Source organism: Salvelinus alpinus, chromosome 2, assembly GCF_045679555.1.
Source record: "Salvelinus alpinus chromosome 2, SLU_Salpinus.1, whole genome shotgun sequence".
NCBI classification, from domain to species: domain Eukaryota; kingdom Metazoa; phylum Chordata; class Actinopteri; order Salmoniformes; family Salmonidae; genus Salvelinus; species Salvelinus alpinus.
Window position 1 is genome coordinate 68,684,599 of NC_092087.1, and position 22,847 is coordinate 68,707,445.

At 44.8% G+C, this 22,847-nt stretch overlaps 1 protein-coding gene across 6 annotated transcripts in view; it reads left to right on the top strand.

Moving 5' to 3' along the window:
* Positions 1–22,847, top strand: part of LOC139567532 (testis-expressed protein 2-like) — a 64,523-nt gene that overhangs the window by 20,517 nt on the left and 21,159 nt on the right. For all 6 annotated transcript variants that reach the window (XM_071388867.1, XM_071388870.1, XM_071388866.1 and 3 more), the window contains exon 3: positions 20,894–22,454. In XM_071388867.1, coding sequence (XP_071244968.1) covers positions 20,919–22,454 — 1,536 coding nt within the window. In that variant the 5' untranslated portion in view covers positions 20,894–20,918. The remainder of the gene's footprint in view (positions 1–20,893; positions 22,455–22,847) is intronic.

The window sequence follows — 22,847 nt, forward strand, 5'->3', positions numbered from 1 at the left end:
TGGTCCTGGAAAGCTTTACCAAGGAGGAAATTAGCTGCAGTAGGAGAGGTCAGTGCACCAGGCAGCTCATTGCCAAGCCTGTTCTGTGAAGTCGGACTAAATCCTCTTGTTTTCTCTCCCTATTGTTGTTTTTCTTAACAGGGGCAAGTTTACATTTTTAGGATTTTTTTTTTTAATACTGTTATCTTGAAAATAATTGCTTTTACCTAGGCCTATTTATGTTTTCCTAGTTTGTGCGCATGTCTGTGCATGTGGTCCATTCTTAGTAATGTGTGCGAGAAAGTGTCCCTGTTAGCAATTAGCTGAGCTTACAGCCTCTTCAGAGAATTATAGTAGGTTGTATACTTTTGTCACTTGTTTGCATTACATTTAATAAGACCTATATGGGCCCCAACTTGTTATAACAATGAACACCATCCTCAGGATATTTGGATAGAATTTCAAGAAAGTGTCCTTCGATTCTGAGAACGCAACTGACATGACTCAACTGACGTGTTTATCTGGTGAGTGTGTGACTATGAACGCCTATGCCATTCATCACCTTTCCAGATGTCTCTTTAGGCCTGTATGACAATTATGATGAGTCTCCTGTCATTCCCACTAGTGTTGTCACGATACCAGACTTATGACTTCGATACCAGATTTAGTATCACAATACTCGATACCAAAACGATACTCGATAACCAAAACGATACCACAGCAAAAAATATTGATTTCCCCCAGATTTCTCAGGTTTTCTCATTTTTTCCCCCTACTGTGTTATTGACTTGTTTATTGTTTACTCCACTTGTAACTCTGTGTTGTTGTCTGTTCACACTGCTATGCTTTATCTTGGCCAGGTCGCAGTTGTAAAGAGAACTTGTTCTCAACTAGCCTACCTGTTTAAATAAAGGTGAAATAAAAATTATAAAAACACACTTTTTACTAGAAAAACATTATTGGATGTTCAATCTCTACAAAGATGCTTAAACCACATCAGGGGACCACTTGTCTTGGAAAAATTCTAGAAATGTAGGTTTTTGAGTGTGGTTACCCTTTTATTCAAGTGTGCATGCGCTCAACACTGCTGTTTGGTTAGCTGTTTTTCTGTAGCACACACGTGAGGGAGTTTGTAAAACAAATGGCTATTGGATTAATGCGAAAGTGTATGATTCTGCCAGGTAGGCATAGGCTACTTTGTTTTTTGGAAAGCCTTTCCATCTTTTATTTATTTATTTTATTTAACCTTTTATTTAACTAGGCAAGTCCGTTAAGAATTCTTATTTACAATGACGGCCTACACCTACACTGGTGCCAATTGTGCGCCGCCACTATGGGACTCCCAATCACGTCCGGTTGTGATACAGCCTGATTCGAACCAGGGTGTCGATAGTGACGCCTCTAGCGCTGAGATGCAGTGCCTTAGACCGCTGCGCTACTCGGGAGCCCGAAGGCGGTCATTCATTAGCATCGTTAACGGCTAGACAAAGTGGCAGATGTATGCGCACCGCACACACCAGATGGGCCGTATCCTCTTCAGGAAGTTGCAGGGAATACGAATCACTGATGCCTTCTGTTCATGTCTTCTCATAAACTTGGGCAAATGTAATACATTTAGAATAAGTTGCAAACATTTCATTGATTACCAAACGTGAGCCACGTTTGATAGAAGAACCGAAAGTGACACAATTCTAGTACCAAACCATTTTTCATGTTATAGTTTCAGTGTACCGTACAAACACTACTGCACTGCGTGACTCATCTGGTGGGAGTGAACCTGCGTGAACAGCTGTCTGAGCCCAGTATCTAATGAGGCCCCGTCACTGCAGTAATTAGCCTCTCCCATTGCCTTGCAGCTGATGACTCCATTCCAGTCATACAGGCCTCCACTGGAACATCAGGGGAGGAGGGATTACTTCAGTGCTTGTATACACATTCACATTAGCACGTGTACAGTACACACACTTGTTGTCACATGTAACCACACAACTATAGGAGGGACTACTTCAGTTCACACACACACCAACACACAACGACACACACACAACCACTTGTTGTTTTATGTTGTCTAGTCATGATGATTTATGTCAGTAATATGGAACAAAGTAGTTCTGTGTTCACGAGTGAGAGAGAAATGGGGACAATTGAGGAAGAGACTGAGGACAAGTAACCTGTACAAGTGTGTGTGTGGTGTGAAATGGAAATGTTTTATTTGTATATCCCACTCCCCCTGAGACACCCCTGTGATTTCAAGAGAATAAGACCTAGTGGTGGAGAAAGGAAAATGGATTAAGGGCAGGTATTTAGACCGGCTTTAGTCTGATTTCTATGTCCCAAGTGGCACCCTATTTCTTATTTATTTTATTATTTAATATATATATTTTTTTACCTTTTATTTAACTAGGCAAGTCAGTTAAGAACAAATTCTTATTTTCAATGACGGCCTAGGAACAGTGGGTTAACTGCCTTGTTCAGGGGCATAACGACAGATTTTTACCTTGTCAGCTCGGGGATTCGATCTTGCAACCTTTCAGTTACTAGTCCAACGCTCTAACCACTAGGCTACCAGCCGACCCATATATAGTGCATTACTTTTGATCAGAGCCATATGGGCGCTATATAGGGAATAAGGTGCCATTGGGATGCAACCCATGTGTTATAATTAAGCAATAAAGCCGAAGTGTGGTATATGGCCAATATACCACGGCTAAGGGCTGTTCTTAAGTACGACGCAATGCAGAATACCTGGATATAGCCATTAGCCGTGGTATATTGGCCATATACCACAAACCTCCGTATTGCTATTATAAACTGGTTACCAACGAAATTAGAACAGCAAAAAGTACTTTTTTGTCATACCCGTGGTATACTGTCTGATATACCACGTCTTTTAGCCAATAAGCATTCATGGCTCGAACCATCCGGTTTATAATGAAATATACACTGCTCAAAAAAATAAAGGGAACACTAAAATAACACATCCTAGATCTGAATGAATGAAATATTCTTATTAAATAAATTTTTCTTTACATAGTTGAATGTGCTGACAACAAAATCACACAAATGATCAATGGAAATCAAATTTATCAACCCATGGAGGTCTGGATTTGGAGTCCACACTACAGGCTGATCCAACTTTGATGTAATGTCCTTAAAACAAGTCAAAATGAGGCTCAGTAGTGTGTGTGGCCTCCACGTGCCTGTATGACCTCCCTACAACGCCTGGGCATGCTCCTGATGAGGTGGCGGATGGTCTCCTGAGGGATCTCCTCCCAGACCTGGACTAAAGCATCCGCCAACTCCTGGACAGTCTGTGGTGCAACGTGGCGATGGTGGAGGGAGCGAGACATGATGTCCCAGATGTGCTCAATTGGATTCAGGTCTGGGGAACGGGCGGGCCAGTCCATAGCATCAATGCCTTCCTATTGCAGGAACTGCTGACACACTCCACCCACATGAGGTCTAGCATTGTCTTGCATTAGGAGGAACCCAGGGCCAACCGCACCAGCATATGGTCTCACAAGGGGTCTGAGGATCTCATCTCGGTACTTAATGGCAGTCAGGCTACCTCTGGCGAGCACACGGAGGGCTGTGCGGCCCCCCAAAGAAATGCCACCCCACACCATGACTGACCCACCGCCAAACCGGTCATGCTGGAGGATGTTGCAGGCAGCAGAACGTTCTCCACGGCGTCTCCAGACTGTCACGTCTGTCACATGTGCTCAGTGTGAACCTGCTTTCATCTGTGAAGAGCACAGGGCGCCAGTGGTGAATTTGCCAATCTTGGTGTTCTCTGGCAAATGCCAAACGTCCTGCACGGTGTTGGGCTGTAAGCACAACCCCCACCTGTGGACGTCGGGCCCTCATACCACCCTCATGGAGTCTGTTTCTCACCGTTTGAGCAGACGCATGCACATTTGTGGCCTGCTGGAGGTCATTTTGCAGGGCTCTGGCAGTGCTCCTCCTGCTCCTTCTTGCACAAAGGCGGAGGTAGCGGTCCTGCTGCTGGGTTGTTGCCCTCCTACGGCCTCCTCCACATCTCCTGATGTACTGGCCTGTCTCCTGGTAGCGCCTCCATGCTCTGGACACTACGCTGACAAACACAGCAAACCTTCTTGCCACAGCTCGCATTGATGTGCCATCCTGGATGAGCTGCACTACCTGAGCCACTTGTGTGGGTTGTAGACTCCGTCTCATGCTACCACTAGAGTGAAAGCACCGCCAGCATTCAAAAGTGACCAAAACATCAGCCAGGAAGCATAGGAACTGTGAAGTGGTCTGTGGTCACCACCTGCAGAACCACTCCTTTATTGGGGGTGTCTTGCTAATTGCCTATAATTTCCACCTGTTGTCTATTCCATTTGCACAACAGCATGTGAAATTTATTTTCAATCAGTGTTGCTTCCTAAGTGGACAGTTTGATTTCACAGAAGTGTGATTGACTTGGAGTTACATTGTGTTGTTTAAGTGTTCCCTTTATTTTTTTGAGCAGTGTATTACTGTGGTTTACAGCAACACGGCTGTTGAATGTCCTCATTGTGCTGCTGCCTGCTGCTGACCCCGAGACCAGGCAGGGACGGGGGTGGTAAATGACTTGGCTTGGCTGGCTCACCCCTAACATGTGACTGTTGTCCAGTCTGAGTCTGCCCTGCTGTGTCTAGGTGAACTGGCTGGGGACTGACATCACTTCATTGTCCCCATGGCAAAGAAAGTATTTTTGGCATCTCTTATTATCATCATTTTTTAAATGAATTGGTTATTATTGATCACGCTAACAAAGTCAGTGGTACACTTTAGATTGCAAATATTTTTTGGGGGGTTTACGAGGTGGTTTGATTTTGACCAACTTTTTCTATAGAAAATCCAAGTGTAACCTCTACATTTTACATTTTGGTCATTTAGCAGACACTCATATCAAATCAAATCAAATCAAATTTTATTAGTCACATACACATGGTTAGCAGATGTTAATGCGAGTGTAGCGAAATGCTTGTGCTTCTAGTTCCGACAATGCAGTAATAACCAACAAGTAATCTAACCTAACAATTCCACAACTACTACCTTACACACACACACAAGTGTAAAGGGATAAAGAATATGTACATAAAGATATATGAATGAGTGGTGGTACAGAACGGCATGGCAGATGCAGTAGATGGTATAGAGTACGGTATATACATATGAGATGAGTACTGTAGGGTATGTAAACATAAAGTGGCATAGTTTAAAGTGGCTAGTGGTACATGTATTACATAAAGATGGCAAGATGCAGTAGATGATATAGAGTACAGTATATACATATGAGATGGGTAATGTAGGGTATATAAACATTATATTAAGTGGCATTGTTTAAAGTGGCTAGTGGTACATTTTTACATAATTTCCATCAATTCCCATTTTTAAAGTGGCTGGAGTTGAGTCAGTATGTTGGCAGCGGCCGCTAAATGTTAGTGGTGGCTGTTTAACAGTCTGATGGCCTTGAGATAGAAGCTGTTTTTCAGTCTCTCGGTCCCTGCTTTGATGCACCTGTACTGACCTCGCCTTCTGGATGATAGCGGGGTGAACAGGCAGTGGCTTGGGTGGTTGTTGTCCTTGATGATCTTTATGGCCTTCCTGTGACATCGGGTGGTGTAGGTGTCCTGGAGGGCAGGTAGTTTGCCCCTGGTGATGCGTTCTGCAGACCTCACTACCCTCTGGAGAGCCTTACGGTTGTGGGCGGAGCAGTTGCCGTACCAGGCGGTGATACAGCCCGACAGGATGCTCTCGATTGTGCATCTGTAGAAGTTTGTGAGTGCTTTTGGTGACAAGCCGAATTTCTTCAGCCTCCTGAGGTTGAAGAGGCGCTGCTGCGCCTTCTTCAGAACGCTGTCTGTGTGGGTGGACCAATTCAGTTTGTCCGTGATGTGTACACCGAGGAACTTAAAACTTTCCACCTTCTCCACTACTGACCCGTCGATGTGGATAGGGGGGTGCTCCCTCTGCTGTTTCCTGAAGTCCACAATCATCTCCTTTGTTTTGTTGACGTTGAGTGTGAGGTTATTTTCCTGACACCACACTCCGAGGGCCCTCACCTCCTCCCTGTAGGCCGTCTCGTCGTTGTTGGTAATCAAGCCTACCACTGTAGTGTCATCCGCAAACTTGATGATTGAGTTGGAGGCGTGCATGGCCACGCAGTCGTGGGTGAACAGGGAGTACAGGAGAGGGCTCAGAACGCACCCTTGTGGGGCCCCAGTGTTGAGGATCAGCGGGGTGGAGATGTTGTTACCTACCCTCACCACCTGGGGGCGGCCCGTCAGGAAGTCCAGGACCCAGTTGCACAGGGCGGGGTCGAGACCCAGGGTCTCGAGCTTGATGACGAGTTTGGAGGGTACTATGGTGTTAAATGCTGAGCTGTAATCGATGAACAGCATTCTCACATGGGTATTCCTCTTGTCCAGATGGGTTAGGGCAGTGTGCAGTGTGGTTGCGATTGCGTCGTCTGTGGACCTATTGGGTCGGTAAGCAAATTGGAGTGGGTCTAGGGTGTCCGGTAGGGTGGAGGTGATATGGTCCTTGACTAGTCTCTCAAAGCACTTCATGATGACGGAAGTGAGTGCTACGGGGCGGTAGTCGTTTAGCTCAGTTACCTTAGCTTTCTTGGGAACAGGAACAATGGTGGCCCTCTTGAAGCATGTGGGAACAGCAGACTGGGATAAGGATTGATTGAATATGTCCGTAAACACACCAGCCAGCTGGTCTGCGCATGCTCTGAGGACGCGGCTGGGAATGCCGTCTGGGCCTGCAGCCTTGCGAGGGTTAACACGTTTAAATGTTTTACTCACCTCGGCTGCAGTGAAGGAGAGCCCGCAGGTTTTGGTAGGGGGCCGTGTCAGTGGCACTGTATTGTCCTCAAAGCGGGCAAAAAAGTTGTTTAGCCTGTCTGGGAGCAAGACATCCTGGTCCGCGACGGGGCTGGTTTTCTTTTTGTAATCCGTGATTGACTGTAGACCCTGCCACATACCTCTTGTGTCTGAGCTGTTGAATTGCGACTCGATTTTGTCTCTGTACTGGGACTTAGCCTGTTTGATTGCCTTGCGGAGAGAATAGCTACACTGTTTGTATTCGGTCATGCTTCCGGTCACCTTGCCCTGGTTAAAAGCAGTGGTTCGCGCTTTCAGTTTCACGCGAATGCTGCCGTCAATCCACGGTTTCTGGTTTGGGAATGTTTTTATCGTTGCTGTGGGTACGACATCGTCAATGCACTTCCTAATGAACTCGCTCACCGAATCAGCATATTCGTCAATATTGTTGTTGGACGCGATGCGGAACATATTCCAATCCGCGTGATCGAAGCAGTCTTGAAGCGTGGATTCAGATTGGTCGGACCAGCGTTGAACAGACCTGAGCGCGGGAGCTTGTTGTTTGAGTTTCTGTTTGTAGGCTGGAATCAACAAAATGGAGTCGTGGTCAGCTTTTCCGAAAGGGGGGCGGGGGAGGGCCTTATATGCGTCGCGGAAATTAGTATAACAATGATCTAGGGTTTTTCCAGCCCTGGTAGCACAATCGATATGCTGATAGAATTTAGGGAGTTTTGTTTTGTATCCAGAGCCACTTACAGTAAGTAGTGAGTGCATACATTTTCTTTCAACCTTTTTCCTACGTTTCCCCCGTGGGAATCGAACCCACCACCCTGGCGCTTGTGCCAAGCTCTACCAACTGAGCTGCACGGGGCTACATCTCCATGAAATACAATGCAGTAGCCTCCATGGACAGACACAAGACACTGATTTACCGCTGTGCACTGACATGATGCAGCTGTTTCCTGATAAATGCAATGGCTTGGGAAAACTGTTAAAAAAAGATGACCCCTTTTGAAATGTCACAGCAGTAGGTGCCACACTTTGTCATTACCTAGGCTAGGGGACAACTTGGGGTCAGTATGGAGTCAAGGAATAGAAGTAGTTGGACATTCCTCCATTCTTTTCCATCATTAAACCACATTCTCCTGCAGAGGCACAGAGAGCAGCTTTTAGCAGCCAAGACCAATCCATAGCAATCTGGCAGTCTGCTGAAATCATGCATTATTTATTGAGGGAAGGAAGCTGATCTCAGATCAGCAGCTCTCTGTCTGTAACTGTGAGCGAGGGAACAACAAGGTAGAAATGATACTGACCTAAAAGCAGCACTTTGACCACACCTTGTGTGTAGCCGTCAGGTATATGCATGTTTGCCTGTGTCTGTGCTTGTATGTGTATTGTTAACTTGTGCGCATACAGTTGAAGTCGGCAGTTTGCATACACTTAGGTTGGAGTCATTAAAACTAGTTTATCAGCCACTCCACAAATTTATTGTAAACAAACTATAGTTTTAGCAAGTCGGTTAGGACATCTACTTTGTGCATGACACAAGTCATTTTTCCAACAATTGTTTACAGACAGACTATTTCATTGTATCACATTTCCAGTGGGTCAGAAGTTTACATACACTAAGTTGACTGCCTTTAAACAGCTTGGAAAATTCCAGTAAATTGTGTCATGGCTTTAGAAGCTTCTGATAGGCTAATTGACATCATTTGAGTCAATTGGATGTGTACCTGTGGAAATATTTCAAGGCTTACCTTCAAACCTTCAAAAATCAAAAGAAATCAGCCAAGACCTCAGAAAATAAATTGTAGACCTCCACAAGTCTGGTTCATCCTTGGGAGCAATTTCCAAACGCCTGAAGGTACCATGTTCATCTGTACAAACAATAGTACGCAAGTATAAACACCATGGGACCACGCAGCCGTCATACCGCTCAGGAAGGAGACGCGTTCTGTCTCCTAGAGATGAACGTACTTTGGTGCGAAAAGTGCAAATCAATCCCAGAACAACAGCAAAGGACCTTGTGAAGATGCTGGAGGAAACGGGTACAAAAGTATCTATATCCACAGTAAAACGAGTCATATATCAACATAACCTGAAAGGCCACTCAGCAAGGAAGAAGCCACTGCTCAAAACTGCCATAAAAAAGCCAGACTACTTTTTGCTACTGCACAAAGATCGTACTTTTTGGAGAAATGTCCTCTGGTCTGATGAAACAAAAATAGAACCGTTTGGCCATAATGACCATCGTTATGTTTGGAGGAAAAAGGGGGAGGCTTGCAAGCCGAAGAACACCATCCCAACCGTGAAGCACGGGGGTGAAAGCATCATGTCGTGGGCGGGGCTTTGCTGCAGGAGGGACTGGTGCACTTCACAAAATAGATGCCATCATGAGGAAGGAACAATATGTGGATATATTGAAGCAACATCTCAAGACATCAGTCAGGAAGTTAAAGCTTGGTCGCAAATGGGTCTTCCAAATGGACAATGACCCCAAGCATACTTCCAAAGTTGTGGCAAAATGGCTTAAGGACAACAAAGTCAAGTTATTGGAGTGCCCATCAAAAAGCCCCGACCTCAAACCTATAGAAAATTTGTTGGGAGAACTGAAAAAGCGTGTGCGAGCAAGGAGGCCTACTGACTCGGTTGCACCAGCTCTGTCAGGAGGAATGGGCCAGAATTCACCCAACTTATTGTGGGAAGCTTGTGGAAGGCTACCCAAAACGTTTGACCCAAGTTAAACAATTTAAAGGCAATGCTACCGAATACGAATTGTAGTGTATGTAAACTTCTGACCCACTGGGAATGTGATGAAAGAAATACAAGCTGAAATACATAATTCTCTACTATTATTCTGACATTTCACATTATTAAAATAAAGTGGGGATCTTAACTGACCTAAGATAGGTAATTGTTACTAGGATTGAATGTCAGGAATTGTGAAAAACTGAGTTTAAATGTATTTGGCTAAGATGTATGTAAACCTCTGACTTCAACTGTACACTGCATTCGGAAAGTTCTCAGACCCCTTGACTTTTTCCACATTTTGTTAAGTTACAGCCTTATTCTAAAATGGATTAAATAGTTTTTGGCCTCACCAATCTACACACAATACCCTCATACTGACAAAGCAAAAACAGGTTTTTAGAAATGGTTGCTAATTAAAAAAATTGAAATATCACATTTACGTAAGTATTCAGACCCTTTACTTTGTTGAAGCAGCGATTTACAGCCTCGAGCCTTCTTGGGTATGACGCTACAAGGTTGGCACACCTGTATTTGGGGAGTTTCTCCCATTCTTCTCTGTAGATCCTCTCAAACTCTGTCAGTTTGGATGGAGAGCATCACTGCACAGCTATTTTCAAGTCTCTCCAGAGATGTTCGACCGGGTTCATGTCCGGGCTCTGGCTGGGCCACTCAAGGACATTCAGGGACTTGGCCCAAAGCCACTCCTGCGTTGTCTTGGCTGTGTGCTTAGGGTCGGTGTCCTGTTGGAAGGTGAACCTTGGACCCAGTCTGAGGTCCTGAGTGCTAAGGAAGAAGGTTTTTTATCAAGGATCTCTCTCTACATTGCTCGGTTCATCTTTCCCTCGATCCTGACTAGTCTCACAGTACCTGCCACTGAAAAACATCCCCACAGCATGATGCCGCCACCACCATGCTTCACCGTAGAGATGGTGCCAGGTTTCCGCCAGACGTGACGCTTGGCATTTAGGCTAAATAGTTCAATCTTGGTTTCATCAGACCAAAGAATCTTGTTTCTCATGGTCTGAGAGTCTTTAGGTGCCCTTTGGCAAACTCCAAGCGGGCTGTCATGTGCCTTTTTACTGAGCAGTGACTTCCGTCTGGCCGCTCTACCATAAAGGTCTGATTGGTGGAGTGCTGCAGAGATGGTTTTCCTTTTGGAAGATTCTCCCGTCTCCACAGAGAAGCTCTGGAGCTCGTTCAGTGACCATCAGGTTCTTGGTCACTTCCATGTCCAAGGCCCTTCTCCCCCAAATTCTCAGTTTGGCCGGACGGCCAGCTCTAAGAAGAGTCTTGGTGGTTCCAAACTTCTTCCATTTAAAAATGATGGAGGCCACTGTGTTCTTGGGGACCTTCAATGGTGCAGAACTTGTTTGATACCCTTTCCCCAGATCTGTGCCTCGACACAATCCTGTCTGGGAGCTCTCCGGACAATTCCATCGACCTCATGGCTTGGTGTTTTCTCTGACATGCAACGTCAACTGTGGGACCTTATATAGACAGGTGTGTGCCTTTCCAAATCATGTCCAATCAATTGAATTTACCACAGGTGGACTCCAATCCAGTTGTCATCTCAAGGATGATCAATGGAAAGAGGATGAACCTGAGCTCAATTTTGAGTCTCATAGCAAAGGGTCTGAATAATGTAAATAAGGTATTTCTGTTTTTTTATCAATTAGAAAAAATGTCTATAAACCTGTTTTCACTTTGTCATTATGGGGTATTGTGATTGATGAGGAAAATGTTTTATTTAATCCATTTTAGAATAAGGCTGTAATGTAACAAAATTATACTCATGAGCTAATGAAGAGGAATTTATCTTTCACGCAAACGCACACACAGCCAAGAGGATCAAGGTTGGATGGACCTTGGGTTGCACCTCAACTCACACTGTGCCCTCCACTTCTTTCCTAATTACTTTTAGCAACATTTAATTGAAAGAAAAGTGCTTTATTGGTGTGTGTGTGTTGCTTTTTATACAGTTCTAACGAAGAATAATGTACGACCCCCCCCCCCCCCCCTGCAAATAATCTTTTTTTTTTATGTTTACATCTGACCTCGGAAGAATATAGTTGAATAGACCTCCTAAATGTACAGGTTATTAAAGAAGTTTAAGAAAAGTTCCGATTTGTCTCCCCTTCTTTCAAAACCAAATACAAATGTTCATTTTGGGTCAGTAACCGAAAGGTTGCTGGTTCAATACCCGAGCCGACAAGGTGAAAAATCTGTCAATGTGCCCTTCTGACTAGTAACCGGAAGGTTTCAGGAATACTGAAACTGAGTTTAAATGTATTTGGCTAAGGTGTATGTAAACTTCTGACTACAACTGTATATGTGCATGATAGTGCTGCACAATATGGGAAAATAATCAAATTGCAATGTTTTTGTTATCCAAATTTTGAGATTTGTGAATTTAGTTGCGATTTAGATCGATACACTTTGGTGAACTGTTGGAATCATAGAAATAAAATTAGTTTTCCGGTTCTATGGTTGGTGTTTGGCATGACAACTAATGAAAATAAAACAAGTATGGTAAAAGTTGTGACAGGGTAGTAACCAAAGTGTTGATCAGGACCCTTACTACATTTGAATGTTTAAATTAATGGCGTAATAAAAAAAAATATTGTCAATATTGCCATTTTTAAAAGAATTAGTTGAATTGTGTTGCCCTAGTGCACGGTATGCATGCAACGGTTAAACTGTGCTTGTGTGTGCACGCTGGAGGGTCAAGGTAGGTGTCCATTTCAACTGCAGAAGACTTGCTGTCTCAAATCATTGCTCGATGTCTGGAGGTGTCTAAATATGGCGCTTGCTCTGCACTCAACACTCTATCATGCACCCCCACTTCTCTATTTTTGAAACACTGGTTTTTAAATGTAAATCCAAATTTGCATTGATCCTAATGGCAAGGCTTTCCACCATCGTTGAAAAATGTTAATCAAGCGTTACACGAGAACAGATCCATTATGTAGCCTAGGCTACTGTCAGACAACCACTTTTGTAGTCAATTACAGTCGTAATGTAATAACCGTCAAACGGGTTTGAAGTGGTAATGGCTTTCACTGTCATGTGGTAAAGGTCATGTTTCAACCGTGTCACTGTCTTAAATGGTTGAGTATTGAGGGGGTTGGGTTGGTTGCAGTTCTAGACTATCTCTTATACAGATTAAGTTAAACTGTGTTTTTGTCCTAGGCTCTGATAGGCCTATATCTTTAGGCTTAATACCCTTCTTCCCATAAGTGAGGCCTTAGGCCTACTACATCATCATTGTGCGATGTGTGATTGAGCTGCCCCTGCTCATCGACCCACTGGCTTCATTGGAGTAGGACCATTTGCCCCGAGGCCTACAGTATATGCTGACATGACGTCTGTTTTGCTTTCTCCCTCCTAAATGGTTAAGGCAATGAATAGAGGAGGGTAGGCTGATCTTAGATCTGTGTTTACACATGACTTCTACTTTATTTGTATTTTTTATTTCACCTTTATTTAACCAGGTAGGCTAGTTGAGAACAAGTTCTCATTTGCAAATGTGACCTGGCCAAGATAAAGCATAGCAATTCGACACACAACAACACTGAGTTACAAATGGAATAAACAAAACATACAGGCAATAATACAGTAGAAAAAAAGAACCAAAAAAGTATATTTACAGTGAGTGCGGTAAGATAAGGGAGTTAACTTCTCTGGGATATGTGGGACGCTAACGTCCCACTTGGCCAAAAGCCAGTAAAAATGCAGTGCGCCAAATTCAAATAAATTACTATAAAAATCTAACTTTCATTAAATCACACATGAAAGATACCAAATTAAAGCTACACTGGTTGTGAATCCAGCCAACATGTCAGAATTCAAATAGTAGCATCGTTTGCTTTCGCCGAAAAGCCTATCTGAGGATAGCACCATAGTAAAAAAGAGAGAGAAGCATATTTCAAGCCTGCAGGCGCGACACTAAACTCAGAAATAAAAAATATAATTCATGCCTTACCTTTGACGAGCTTCTTTTGTTGGCACTCTAATATGTCCCATAAACATCACACATGGTCCTTTTGGTCGATTAATTTTGTCGATTATATATATATATATACAAAATGTCCATTTATTTGGCGCATTTATCCAGAAAAACACCGGTTCCAACTTGTGAAACGTGACTACAAAATATCTCAAAAGTTACTTATAAACTTTGCCAAAACATTTCAAACTACTTTTGTATTTTTTTACGTAAATAATCGATAAAATTGAAGACGGGATGATCTGTGTTCAATACAGGATTAAAACAAACTGTAGCTAGCTTTCTGGTCACGCGCCTCTAACAAATAGTACACAACAAGTTACCCTCGTTCAAAATGGCCGTACTTCTTCATTACACAAAGGAAAAAACCTCAACCAATTTCTAAAGACTATTGACATCCCGTGGAAGCGGTAGGAACTGCAAGAAGGTCAATTAGAAATCTGGATTCCCAATGAAAGTCCATTGAAAAGAGTGACCTCAACAACAACAAAAAAATCTGAATGGTTTGTCCTCGGGGTTTCACCTGCTAAATAAGTTCTGTTATACTCACAGACATGATTCAAACAGTTTTAGAAACTTCAGAGTTTTCTATCCAAATCTACGAACAATATGCATATCTTATCTTCTGGGGATGAGTAGCTGGCAGTTGATTTTGGGTATGCTTTTCATCCAAACGTGAAAATGCTGACCCCTATCCTAGAGAAGTTAAGGCAATAAATAGGCCATGGTGGCGAAGTAATTACAATATAGCAATTAAACACTGGAATGGTAGATATGCAGAAGATGAATGTGCAAGTAGAGATACTGTGGTGCAAAGGAGCAAGATAAATAAATAAATACAGTATAGGGATGAGGTAGACAGCCCATCTATGTACAGGTGCAGTGATCTGTGAGCTGCTCTGACAGCTGGTGCTTAAAACCGCTCTAGGCTAGATGGGACGCTACCGTCCCACCTGACCAACATCCGTTGAAATGGCAGTGCTCCAAATTCAAATTAAATTACTATAAATATTAAACTTTCATGAAATCACACATGCAATACACCAAATTAAAGCTACACTTGTTGTTAATCCAGCCGCTGTGTCAGATTTCAAAAAGGCTTTACGGCGAAAGCAAACCATGCTATTATCTGAGGACAGCACCCCATCAAACAAACACAGACAATCATAATTCAACCCGCCAGGCGTGACACGAAACTCAGAAATAAAGATATAATTCATGCCTTACCTTTGAGCTTCTTCTGTTGGCACTCCAATATGTCCCATAAACATCACAAATGGTCCTTTTTGTTCGATTAATTCCGTCGTTAAATATCCAAAATGTCCATTTATTTGGCGCATTTGATCCAGAAAAACACCGGTTCCAACTCGCGCAACATGACTACAAAATATCTCATAAGTTACCTGTAATCTTTGTCCAAACATTTCAAACAACTTTCCTAATACAACTTTAGTTTTTCTTTTTTGTGGTAAATAATGGATAAAATTTAAGATGGGATAAACTGCGTTCAATACCAGAGGAACACAGTGTAGCGAGCTTTCAGGTCACGCGCCTCTATTAAACAATACACTTCCCTCGACCCTCTTCTTCATTTCTCAAAGGAAAAACATCAACCAATTTCTAAAGAGTGTTGACATCCAGTGGAAGCGATAGGAACTGCAAGCAACTGCCTTAGAATTCTAGATTCTCATTGAAAACCCATTGAAAAGAGTGACCTCAATTTTTTTTGCCCCTGGATGGTTTGTCCTCGGGGCTTCGCCTGCCAAATAAGTTCTGTGAAACTCAGACATCATTCAGAGTGTTTTCTATCCAAATCTACTAATAATATGCATATCCTAGCTTCTGGGCCTGAGCAGCAGGCAGTTTACTTTGGGCACGCTTTTCATCCGGACGTGAAAATACTGCCCTCTATCCCAAAGAAGTTAAAGCTAGTGAGGGAGATATGAGTCTCCAGCTTCAGTGATTTTTAATTTTTTTGCAGTTCGTTCCAGTCATTGGTAGCAGAGAACTGGAAGGAAAGGCGACCAAAGGAGGAATTGGCTTTGGGGGTGACCAGTGAGATATACCTGCTGGAGCGCGTGCTGCGATGGTGACCAGTGAGCTGAGATAAGGCGGGGCTTTACCTAGCAGAGACTTATAGATAACCTGTAGCCAGTGGGTTTGGTGACGAATTAGAAGCGAGGGCCAACCAACGAGAGTGTACAGGTCGCAGTGGTGGGTAGTGTATGGTGACAAAACGGATGGCACCGTGATAGACTGCATCCAATTTGTTAAGTAGAGTGTTGGAGACTATTTTATAAATGACATCGCTGAAGTCGAGGATCGGTAGGATGGTCAGTTTTACGAGAGTATGTTTGGCAGCATGAGTGAAGGATGCTTTGTTGCGATATAGGAAGCCGATTCTAGATTTAATTTTGGATTGGAGATGCTTAATGTGAGTCTGGGAGGAGAATTTACAGTCTAACCAGACACCTAGGTATTTGTAGTTGTCCACATATTCTAAGTCAGAACCGTCCAGAGAAGTGATGCTGGACGGGCGGGCAGGTGCAGGCAGTGATCGATTGAATGGCATGCATTTAGTTTTACTTGCATTTAAGAGCAGTTGGAGGCCACGGAAGGAGAGTTGTATGGCATTGAAGCTCGTCTGGAGGTTTGTTAACACAGTGTCCAAAGAGGGGCCAGAAGTATACAGAATGGTGTCGTCTGCGTAGAGGTGGATCAGAGAATCACCAGCAGCAAGAGCGACATCATTGATGTTCCGTTGGTCACTTCCAGTCTCTCTAGTGAAACCAGAGATATCACCTGACAACTAGGGCAAAAAAGTGCAAGTGTCTAAACGGTACCTTGTTAATTAACCTAACTGCTTCCAAAGCCATTTCAATCCGTTTACTTTGTACCATAGACAAAACCCAGTCTAGTCTTATTAATTGGATGAGCAGTCTCTCTGACTTCTCTTCCACGCAGTCGTGGTGTCTTAACCCAGTGGAAACATCACCATTCGCCTTGTTACATCACTCGGAGACTATTGCCCAGGGTCACTTGCTATAATAATGGTTAAATGATCATTGAACCAGATAAAGGTATACAGTTAAATGATAAAGCCTAGGAAGCTTGAGATAAGGACGGACTATATTTGTTAAAGGATGGCATAAATAACAGTTATGTTTGTATGCCAACGGTATGGTTGTCATTCCAGTATGACTATCCTACCTATAGGCAAAAGTAGCCTGTGCTTGGTCCATTCTACACAGTTGAATTCCCAGTATGCCTACCCCATCCATTGTTTTTATCACTTGCTTGCCATTTTTTCCTGAACAAAGTCTCTTGTTTACGGTCAATGACACAAGCAGTCATAAGACAAGCCTGTATTGTGCGTTGTCATGTGTGGGCTGGATGATGACCTCACTGTTTGCTCTCTATCGCCATCCAGACCAAGGGTCATATGATGAACCAACAAGACATCAGTCCCAAATGTCACTCTGTTCCACACTGTTCAATCCATTCCTAGAATTACTGCAAGGGAATTAGGCCTAGATGGGACAATCTCATTATGTGGATATTTTGGTCCCTCATAGCTTGTTGTGAAGGTGTTTGTTCCCATTCTGTGGCAATCACAGAGAGTACAATCCATCCCACTTTGTTTCTATTTCCGTCCCCACGTCAACAAGCTTCAAACAAGCTCCACTTTCTCCTTTTTATAAAGGATTTATCTTCAAATAATTAGTCTGGCATTTTATGTATTGCTCTGAGGGGTCTGTGAGTGCATGTGAGAGAAAGACACAGAAAAGGAGGGAGAGTGTCAGACACAGTTTGAATGCTTGCATATGACTTGGGTTCTTAAATCAAGTGTGTGTGTGTACGTATGTGTATGCGTGCGCTCCTGCGTGCGTGCTAGTTGGGTGTTTGTCTGTGTCTCACCTGGTGGTGTCACAGTGGGGTTATAATCACTAGGTGTGGGTGGGATGATCGGCGATGCTGACGCAGAACAAGCACAGAGACTCAGCATGGCATTCTGTCAGCCTCTACCCACTCAACCCTTTCTCTCCTTCTCACTCCGTCTGGGAATGGGAAACAGTGGTGCATATTCAGATAACCATGCAGTCATCTATTCATCCATATAACCATGCATTCATGTGTACTTGGTAACTTCCAGGAAAGCCTGCATTGATTTTGACGAATCTACCATTCCCTGTCTTTGTTTATTAGGCTACCTTCTAACATCAAATCAAATGTTATTAGTCACATGTGCCGAATGCAAATAGTCTGAGTAGCCATTTGATTAGATGTTCAGGAGTCTTATGGCTTGGGGGTAGAAGCTGTTGAGAAGCCTCTTGGACCTAGACTTGACGGTCTGGTACCGCCTGGTATAGACAATTTTTTGTGTATTGACAATTTTTTGTGCCTTCCTCTGACATCTCCTGGTATAGAGGTCCTGGATGGCAGGAAGCTTGGCCCCAGTGATGTACTGGGCCGTACGCACTACCCTCTGTAGCGCCTTGTGGTCGGAGGCCAAGCAGTTGCCATACCAGGCAGTGATGCAACCAGTCAGAATGCTCTCAACCTGCTCCACTACAGCCCTGTTGATGAGAATAGGGGCGTGCTCAGTCCTCTTTTTCCTGTAGTCCACAATCATCTCCTTTTTGTCTTGCTCACGTTGAGGGAGAGGCTGTTATCCTGGCACCACTCGGCCAGGTCTCTGACCTCCCTATAGGCTGTCTCATCGTTGTCGGTGATCAGCCCTACAACTTGTGTCATCAGCAAACGTAATGATGGTGTTGGAGTCGTGCCTGGCCGTGCAGTCATGAGTGAACAGGGACTACAGGAGGGGACTGAGCACGCACCCGAGGGGCCCCTGTGTTGAGGATCAGCGTGGCGGATGTGTTGTTACCTACCCTTACCACCTGGGGGCTGCCCGTCAGGAAGTCCAGGATCCAGTTGCAGAGGGAGGTGTTTAGTCCCAGGGTCCTTAGCTTATTGATGAGCTTTGAGGGCATTATGGTATTGAACGCTGAGCTGTAGTCAATGAATAACATTCTCACATAGGTGTTCCTTTTGTCCAGGTGGGAAAGGGCAATGATGAGTGCAATAGAGATTGCATCATCTGTGGATCTGTTAGAGCGCTATACAACTTGGAATGGGTCTAGGGCACAGGCACTATGGTGGTCTGCTTGAAACATGTTGTTATTACAGACACAGACAGGGAGAGGTTGAAAATGTCAGTGAAGACACTTGCCAGTTGGTCAGCGCATACTCCGAGTACACGTCCTGGTAATCCGTCTGGCCCTGCGGCCTTGTGAATGTTCACCTGTTTTAAAGGTCTTACTCACATTGGCTGTGGAGAGCGTGATCACACAGTCGTCTGGAACAGCTGGTGCTCTCATGGATGTTTCAGTGTTATTTGCCTCGAAGCGAGCATAGAATTAGTTTAGCTCGTCTGGTAGGCTCGTGTCACAGGGCAGCTCTCGGCTGTGCTTCCCTTTTGTAGTCTGTAATGGTTTGCAAGCCCTGTCACATCCGAGCGTCAGAACCGGTGTAGTACGATTCGATCTTAGTCCTGTATTGAAGCTTTGCCTGTTTGTTGGTTCGTCGGAGTACTTTGCGGGATTTCTTATAAGCTTCCGGGTTAGAGTCCCGCTTCTTGAAAGCGGCAGCTCTAGCCTTTAGCTCAGTGCGGCTGTTGCCTGTAATCCATGGCTTCTGTTTGGGGTATATACGTACGGTCACTGTGGGGATGACGTCATCGATGCACTTATTGATGAAACCAGTGACTGATGTGGTGTACTCCTCAATGCTGTCTGAAGAATCCCGGAACATATTCCAGTCTCTGCTAGCAAAACAATCCTGTAGCTTAGCATCTGCTTCATCTGACCACTTTTTTATTGATTGAGTCACTGGTGCTTCCTGCTTTAGTTTTTGCTTGTAAGCAGGAATCAGGAGGATAGAATTATGGTGAAATTTACCAAATGGATGGCGAGGGAGAACTTTGTATGCGTCTCTGTGTATGGAGAGACGCATACGTTTATTTTTTTATATTTTTTTCTCTGGTTGCACATTTAACATGCTGATAGAAATTAGGTCAAACATATTTAAGTTTCCCTGCATTAAAGTCCCCGGCCACTAGGAGTGCCGCCTCTGGCTGAGCGTTTTCCTGTTTGCTTATGGTGGAATACAGTTCATTGAGTGCAGTCTTAGTGCCGGCCTCAGTCTGGTGGTGGTGTGTAGACAGCTACAAAAAATACAGATGTAAATTCTCTAGGTAGATAGTGTGGTCTACAGCTTATCATGAGATACTATACCTCAGGCGAGCAAAACCTTGAGACTTCCTTAGATATCGTGCACCAGCTGTTATTTACAAAAATAATCACAGTTCTGATGTCCAGAAGTTATTTTTGGTTATAAGAGACGGTAGCAGCAACATGATGTACTAAATAAATTACAAAATAAGTTACAACGCAAAGAAACAAATGAAAAAACAATTGGATAGGAACACGTAAAATGTCTGCCTTCTTCTCCGGCGCCATCTTAAGACCATCAACCTTCCTTGCTGCTTTAGCTTCTTGCATTCTTGTGATATCGTAGACTGTCACTTACGATCGATTCAGTGCTATTTATAGGGATTGCCTTTGTGATTGCTCCCGTTAATCATTGCTATAGTAGCCGTGATTTCAGTGTTAGCCACTCAACTAGGAAATAGTATCGGCCTCCAGGGTGGTATTTTAGGTTTCTTTCACCAGCCCTGCAAGCCAGCTGGTCCCTCAGTGTGGTGGCCATGCTTGTCAGGTGACTGTGGGTTTCCTGTAAGAGCTGTGTTAGACTCCATCCCCTATCAAAGGAAAGGGCTCAGCCAGGGGAAGTCTTTAAGGGCTTAATTACATTTCCCCTCATTGATTTGGTCCTGCTTTCAAGAAGGATATTATAGGGGCATCTCATAGGATTTGGCTGCTGTAACTCGGCTTGATTAACTTTTGTTAATTGCTAAGTAATATGCCTTCTAGCCCTGCTATTAGAGTAGGTTCCTCCTCCAAACCTCGATTTAACAGTCTAATGCCCGTTGTTGAAACCATTCTTTTGTTCTGAGTTGAGGTTGTTTGATAATGACACATGGGGACGTCATGTACTATATAGCCTACATGTCTGACATTGCCCTCCTGTTTATGTAGGTTCATGTGTGTGTATTTACATAGGGCTATGTGTATTTGCATAGGTCAATATTAATACCCATTTAACGCCATATACTCTGTAGTATGAGTTTGTTTGGTAATGATACACTATGGGGACATGTGTGTAACCTTTGCCCTCTCCCTGTCTATCTCCTTAGGCTGTGACCCAGCAGGAGCACTGCGATGGCCAGCTGCCACAGTAGCCATGCAGACAACGCCAACGCTCCTCCTCCTTCAGCCTCACGGCCGCCACCTGTGCCCAAGCTCCACGTCCAGGGCTCGCTGTCCCGGAAGTCCATCACCATCCACTTCTCGCCCCTGGGCGAGGAGGAGGAGGAAGAGGAGCTCTATGGTGCAGTTGTGTCCTCTCCTCATCCCTCTGCTGGACCCAAGGAGGACCCAGGCATTGTGAAGGCCCTGGAGGCCAGCGAGGATCTGATCCTTGAAGGAGCCGGGTTCAACTCTGAGGCTCAGGCTGCAGTTCTGCCTATGTCGTCCTCAACTGGTCCTCAAAGCTCCATTACCTCCACATTACCCTCTGAACCGAAGAGCTCCTCTCCTTCCCCTGCCTCCAACTGCAAATCCACTTCCTCTCCCTCCAAGTCTAGCGGCAAACCTTTCTTCAGCCTGGTCAAGTCTCTATCCTCTGACATCGTCGAGCCTTCTGAGATTGTCTCCATCTCCCCCACTGCCCCCACTTCCGTGCGCCACCGCCACCCGATGAAAACCCTGGTCAAGTCACTCTCCTCTGAGACCTCCCAGGAATCCTCCTCCTCCTCCTCGCCCTACCGCCTCTCGGACTCCCGCCTCCACCTGCAACTGTTCAAGCAGTTCACCCAATCCCGTGTCCCGGTGGGCGTCGTTGCCGGGAGTGACTCCAAGACCGCTCCCTCCTCGACTCTCACCTCCCCAGACAGCCGCAACTTCTTTAAGGCATCTGTGGAGGCGAGCATCGAGGACACTAAGCGCCGTTTCTCCGAGGCCATCTACGAGCCTCTCCAGCTGTTCAATAAGATCATGGAGGACAAGAGCGGAGGCATTGGCAGCAGTGCCTTCCGGTCCAAAGCACTTTCGTCCAGTGCTTCGGAGCTCACCTGCCTGGCCTCCCTCAACAATGGCCAACCGGAGAGCAACAACAACTACAGCATCAAGGAGGAGGAAACTGGGGATGACTGGGAGTCTGAGGGAACCGGAAACGGAGCCAGCTTCCCAAATCCCACCGCTGACACCAGTCACACCAGAAGTCCTAAGATGTCTTCCTCCGCTTCCGCCTCTCTCGGCCTGGACAAGTGCTCCATGTCGGCCCTGGCCAAGCTGGAGGACGAGGACTTCTGTATCCTGTCTAGTGAGGACTTTGAGGATACCGAGGGGGATTATGTTGACAGAACGGACAATACATGCAGCCAAGTCAGACTTCCCCCTAGTGGCAGTCCGGAACTATGCAGTGACGACAAGTCAGTGGGAGAAGATCCACCACCCAGCATTCCACACTACACCCTGATCATCATCACAGCGCTGGTCTACGGGTATTTCGTGTTGCCCCTGCCCACCTACGTTGGGGGTATGCTGCTGGGAGTGGGACTAGGGTTCATGCTAGCTATCGCTGTGGTGTGGTTGGCCGGACCCAAGCCTTCTGGCAATCGCACCAGACATCCCAGACACCAGGGGAGGCTGTGGAACATGGCTCAGCTGGGCATCAAAGAGCCAAACATCTTCAAGGTGAGGAACTCCATGGTCTTCTAACGTATTGCTTTTCTAACCCCTCTTCAGGGACCCCCAGATGTTTCACAATTGAGTTGTACCCTGGAACTACCACTCCGGATTCACTAATCAAGGGCTTAATGATTAGTTGAGAAGTGGGATCAGTAGTGCTAGCTCTGGAATAGAGCAAATTCTTTGGGCAGTCTGGGAATCCCCGAGGAGAGGTTTGAAATCACTGTAAAAACCAATTAACTGAAGATATGCAGAAATCCATGGTCACACGAATAGGCAGTGGTGCTGAACACAGCCCCAGAAATGAAAGATTCATAAGACCATGTTATTATTACCTAGCTAATGGCTGGATTTCTATTCGTTAACAATGAGAGACCTGCTGTGGTAAGGTATCACGTT